The sequence below is a fragment of the Fulmarus glacialis genome, unplaced genomic scaffold (genome assembly GCF_000690835.1).
Source record: "Fulmarus glacialis isolate BGI_N327 unplaced genomic scaffold, ASM69083v1 scaffold4441, whole genome shotgun sequence".
NCBI classification, from domain to species: Eukaryota; Metazoa; Chordata; class Aves; order Procellariiformes; family Procellariidae; genus Fulmarus; species Fulmarus glacialis.
Window position 1 is genome coordinate 24239 of NW_009190818.1, and position 6465 is coordinate 30703.

At 38.5% G+C, this 6465-nt stretch overlaps 1 protein-coding gene across 1 annotated transcript in view; it reads right to left on the reverse strand.

The window, feature by feature from the left end:
• Window positions 1-6465, reverse strand: part of BNC2 (basonuclin 2) — a gene marked incomplete at its 5' end in the record, with an annotated part of 114181 nt that overhangs the window by 24152 nt on the left and 83564 nt on the right. Inside the window, 1 exon segment of the mRNA XM_009586440.1 lies at window positions 1-267. This exon segment is cut by the window's left edge and continues 27 nt beyond it. Coding sequence (XP_009584735.1) covers window positions 1-267 — 267 coding nt within the window.

Sequence of the window (6465 nt, forward strand, 5' to 3'; positions counted from 1 at the left end):
AAAATGATGAATGCTGGAAGGGTTGCTATTCTCCAGGTGAGCAAGGAGACTTGGGCTCCTGGTGCGATTATTGCTTTCAATAAAAGTCCTTATATCTGAATCTGTCTTTGAGGATGGCACGGCCACAGCCTGCCCTTCTTTTTCTTGAATTGCCATCAGCTCCACAATGGATTTGGTTTCTCCAAATCTCAGGAACTGCTGAAGGGTGATGATCTCTTCTTCCCTGGACATGATGGCCCAGCGGTCCAGCACCTTGCCTGCAGCATCCTAGAGGCCGTATCAAAGAAACAACAAAGACAAACAGAAAGAAAAAACTTATTGATCCTGCATAATTATTGAATTCAATATAAGGTGCTCTGCTGCCTGAACATGAAACACTAAGCTCAAAAAACAACATGCAAACAGCGTTAATAGAACTCAACCAAAAAATGCAAACTTTCCAGCCATGCAAATATAGTAATTAGAGTCACAGTCAAAGAAACAGATTGAGTTTAATAATGTCAGAGCAAACAAAATGTAGACCACGGGGCTCTGTGATCTAAAATGCTTTCAATACTTTTATTTTAACAACAGTGATCTATGTACAATGCTACTGTTTAGCATACATTAGCGTAAAACATGAACTGTTGCTGTGCACTCCATTGTAAAATATAGAAAATTGTACCTTAATTGCTATTAAATGGTGACACTAGAAGAAAGAGCTAAATAAATGCATTTGATAGATTTGCTTCTTAAATATAAGCAGACATAAGACTGAAGTCACTCATGGGCCATCTCACAAGAAATTTTGATGCAAGGCAAAAAGTCTTAAAAATAGCACATAATACTTGTACCTTACTCCTTTTTTTTTTTTCCTTTTTTCTTTTTTTTCCCATGACAGCAATACTGAAAAACATATTCATTATAAACTTGCATCAAAAGGTAGAAATTGGGGCACTGGTTTTAAGCATAACCGGACTATTACTGGCAATTGATTGTAAGCTTGCGATCTTGGTATGGTTTAGACTTAAGAGATGACTTTTTTGCAGCCTTGTTATAAATGACAGTTAAAAATATGTAAAAACTAAGCATCTGATGGATGTAGATAGCATAAATGTGTAAAAATGTTGTCTCTTAACATTGCCTTCTGATAGCAAGGGAAAAATCCAGAGAGAATACACATCAGTAATCACTAGACTATCTGTTGTTAAATATACATTAAAAAGCATTTCACACTTTCATTTTTGCTAGTAAGCATGAGATTTGCCTGAAGGTAGGACTTAAAAATTCTGCAATGTAATGTCAGGCAATCCATTCCAGCATGTATTGATAAAAACATATTAAAATACTTATATAATGAATACATCATTTTATTGGCATCTTTCCTTTTGGGCAAATGCTGGACATAACATCAGCACAGTAACTATAACCAACAAGCACTGTTGCAGGCCATCAGACCAGAATTATTCCATTGCTTCCTCATGCATTAAACAGTTTGAAAGCCTTGCAAGATACTCCACCGTACTGCCTCTGATCTTTTTAAATCTTGAATCGCAGCTTCAGAACCTTATCCGAACATTTTGCACTACACGCTACTGCAAAAACCACTAGCTCTTGTTTGATTATGAAGCCTGCAAATACCTTTCCTCTTTTTCAGGTCGTATTTACTTATTTATTTTATTATCTTCAGTCTTCAGAGGATTGATTCTTCTCTCCCCTCAGAGTACTGGAAAATGCAATATGCCCCAAATAGTAAAGCATACATTTATTTGATTATAGCTGGTTTTATTATTTCAGTTTTCATCTGTGTCACCTCTCTGGATACAAAGTTAATGACGAAGGTCAATGCCATGTATGTTTCAGTACCTTAGATGCGATTGCAAAACCTTAGAAAGGCTCCACACATGACCATTCACAATCAAACCTTACAAGACCATGAAACGCTCAACAGCAATTAATTATGGAAAATATTACCCAGCTGACCCAGATGGAAAGCCCCAGAAACCATCTCTATGCAGAAGATGTTCAGCATGTGTTTACACAGTGATGAAGGAAACTCCATGATGCAGATGCTCGTCCCAGTTTGCAGCATTAGTCAGGAAATGTCCCCACCTTTGAACATCTTTAAGCACTGTGGACATGTCTAATTTCTACACCCTCCCAGTTCTACCTGTCTGATGGAGCAGTATTTTACAGGCAGTCAGTGATATCTAGTAGAAATCACCCAGACCATCAAAAAACCTCACCCAACAACAAAACAAAGTGAAACAAAACCAAACCAAAATGGGGCGATGGGAGGGAGAAAAAAAACACCAACACCACAAATAAACAACTAAAGGACAGATTCATATTTTAGAGCTCTGAGATTATATTTTTTTCCCATCCAACCAACTTTGGCTACTCTCCCCATGAGCATGACCTAAAGCTTCTTACATCTACTTCTCCCACAACTTCCAGCCAGCCATACCAGTTCTATGTTTAATTCCTACCTGGAACTGCAAAACCAGACTTGGTTCAGAGTTTGGTCTCCAGGCCTTTGCTGTCACCTCTGACCCAATCTGTACACACACATTTCTAATCCCAAGCCACAAGTATTAATGCCTTCTAACTTTGACTTGCATTGTTGGAAGATGGAAATAACATTGTATAATTTACACTGCTTACATGTATTGAATTAGGATTCCTGTCTGCAGCCAGCTGCAGGCTGCTTTGTAATGTACTACTGGTAGTAATTTGTTTTGTTTTTGCTTTAATTTGTAAATCACTCACAGGCTTATGTAACAGATGGATGCTTTACAAAAACGGATATTTAAGTAAATAAAAATTAAATACAGCCAGCACGACAATAACTCACGAGAATAGTAGGTACAGATCCCGTAACAGACTCCCACACGTAAGCGGAAGGTGGTATCACACAGCCCCTCACCTGGCGGCAGCGCACCCAGCTCTTCGCAGGCACAGAACAGGCAGACGTCATCTAAATGCGGGGGCTCCCAGTATGCTTTCGGGGAGTTATTCCACAGCTTAAGTCAGAGAAGCCAGCAGTTGGCTACAGGAGCTACCTCTCAATGAGACACCACCACCCTTTGTTTCATTTAGTTTAAGCATTTGCGATGAGGAGGGCCGACCTTCAGCAGCTGCTAAGTCCCACTGATCAGAGAAACTGGCAGTCAAGGGTGTGATTGTCATGGGGTTACCCTCGCTGTCATAGAAACAGCAGGGAATCAGAAAGCTGCTCTTAAATCATACCTTGCCTACTCCTACTAGTTATATCAAGCTACATCTTGCTAATTTTCAGCAGAAAGTTGTTTGCCTTTTTTCCCCCAGCAGAAGTAAAGAAAAATTGCACAGATGCCTGTATCTCAGAGAAAACACACTACTTATGGATACTGTGTAGCATATGCTTCAATATTTACATAGTGATGGCTTTCCATAAATCATTGTAAGTATGCATTATGCAAAACTAGATAAAGAGCGAATAAGAATGTCATTTTTTGATAAAACGTAAAGTTAACAAAAAATCTAACCATTATCGCCTTTGAATTAAGCTATAACTAGCTAGGGATCTCTCTGTATATGGTAATACTTGATTAGAGGTTCAAGTCCTTTCTTACATGTAATCGATTTCTTGTTTCTTACAATCTCTCATGCTAAATTTTCTCCCCAAAGCCATTAAATCATATCCACATTTAAAAATTTCATGACAAAAGGTTCCAATTTATATTACTTTTTTCAGCTCACAACTGATTAAGCCAAGCCTCCTGTGACAACAGGAGTACAAGGAAGTCAGTGAGTATAGAGATACGACTGCACGCTTACAGCTCTAAGCCAGGCAGTAGACAAGCCCAACCTGTACAGCACACAGTGATGCTCTTCCTTCTTTGCCCACACAGCCTTGTTTTTACTTTTATTTTATTTTGTATGTGTGCTAGCACTCTCACAATTTCAGATGGAGAAAATCTTTTAATCTCTAAATCATATTAAATTAATCTCCAAGATACAAGATATAACCTTGAATCTTTTTCTAACTCTAAACACACACTTGACTCTATTATTTGTGTAGATACGGATTCACATACACACATATTACATTAGATCTATAAAGTAATGTCATGGTTAATCACCCTGAACCTGCCTCATCATTTTTGCTGACCGTACGTTACGAAGAGATGTGTCAGGATATGTTAGGGTACATTTTGTCTTAAACTTCTGGGTCAGACAGAACAAGTGATGGGTGTCAAGATGATTATCCTGGATGATACAAACAGGGTACAATAGAAGATGGACACAAAGATCACTCTAATTTTTAGGAGCTTAATTGGGGAGGATGAGTGTTCATTTCCTGAGGACCTTTAGGCTTTACAAATTTTAAGCTTTCAATTCAGCTTTAAAACCTCCCAATTTAAAAACTGCCAATTCAGAAAATAAGGACAGTCTACACAAACATACACTATAAACATACACTGTAAACCTTGAACTTTTGTTATGAAATCAGTTGTTTTAAACTCTCGCTTTGTGTGAGAAGTTCCATTGACTCCTGTGCCTGCATTACCTGCAGGTAATTTTGTATGTCTACACTCACACAGACACATGTATGTGCACACACACACCCCACAGACTTTTTGCAGTTCTGTTTTTATCTTACTAATAAACTTCTTGGCATAGATAAAATGTTTATATACACCTGGCTGAATACATAGTGAGAGGTGATTATACAGGAGTTGAGATTAATAGAGAGGTTAAAAAAAAAGTTAAAATTGCTTCTTAAACAAGCCTTATGTTCTGGGAAACACTCAAGAATTATTTTCGGGCACTATTGTGATAACTTCTGAGAACCACTCAAAGTTGTATAGAAAACCACATTGCTAGGCTTCATATTTTAGCAAGCTTGCATATGCACCATAAACTGCCGCTTTTGATGCATGTCAGCTAAGTATCCTTGTTACGAAATATTACACAGATACATGTTTGATTAAACAATTAAGCAAGCCAAGTGTTTATCACAAATTGTTCTTCTATAAGCCCTTCTTAAAGGGTTATATATTTTCTAGCTGATCTCAAAGAAACATTTTGAGTGCAGCTGTAACATTTGAAAAGCAGACTGAAAGATATTCATTTGGTCATACTATAATTGCAGAGGATGGTTTTAATTAGGGTGTAGACAGAAAAAAAAAAATCAACATTTGTTTCTAATAAAGAAAAGCCTACATAATTTCCATGATTTAGGGTTTGTTGGTTTTGTTTGGCTGAATTTCCCAGGAGCATCTCTTTGCTTCCCAATTAAATTTCAAGCTGTTACACTATGGGTAGTCCTACTACTCCTGGGGTAAAACTTACTAAAAGTGTGCAGCAGCACATTAGTACAGATGGGGTAATGTGCAACACCTCTTGCTCATTTTGGCTAACTCCCACTGACCTCAGTAGGACAGAAGTAAGTTCTATATCTAGTTTTCCACAGAAATGTACACTCACACATACAATCACATATTCATTTTCTTGATAGGTGTTTTTACCATGCTGAACAAAACTCACCTTTGCTCCTGTAAACATGAAGAAAAGGTGTGCATACTTGCTCACCGTGATTATACACGTGCAACTGATACGAGATTTAACACATCCAGCCTGCAAAGAGCCATGGTTAAAATTTTTTCCCCTCATCTGTCACTTCTCAACCACCTCCCACCAGCCCCCCTCCACCAACTGAAACCATATGAACAAACTCATGTTTTAGTGTCAGCAGTCCTTTCCTTGAGTTATACTGCTGCAGCAGGAAAAAACACAGTGCGGCACTACCGAGTTCTCAGTCAATAATGGAAATCTTTATCTTTTGGCTTCACTGCAGCCTCCACTCTGCTAGAAAAATCAAAAGCAATAGATCTTCCCTTCTGACACCCTCTTTTTCTTACCTGTTGGACTTGTTTTCTTTGCCCCAAAGACACAGGGTATGCATAAGGATACCAGCATGTTACAGCAGGGGAAGAGAAGGGGGCTGTCTTTTCCCAAGGACACTGAGAATGACACTGGCAGTATGTATTCAAATGAAGAATAACATGAAGGAGATTTTATTTACTTATATGCATGCTTATATTTAGTTTTGTGCCAGGTGTGTAACGGTACTTGCTCTGGTTGCTCCTTAGACTCCAGGTCTCCTTATGCACTCAGCAGCAAAAAGCTTTCCGTTTTGACCAAAAGGACCCCCAAAGACCTTTGTAAACTTTACTAACTGATACTGTAGACACTGGGTCAAATCTGGCTGCACTTTAGATCCAAAGTAATTGCACTTTAAATCCAAAGTAATTCCACTGACCATGTTGGAAAGTAATTTTGACATAACTTAGCCCTGAAACATGACGTGGAGCCAAATCCATTTGAACATATATCAGGGGCATACCACCATGGTGGAGCACAGCGGCTGTGTAACGATGCACAGGAGCACTGCTCAACGGTTTCGGAGTGAAAGTGAGGAACACCATGTCCTGCTGAAAC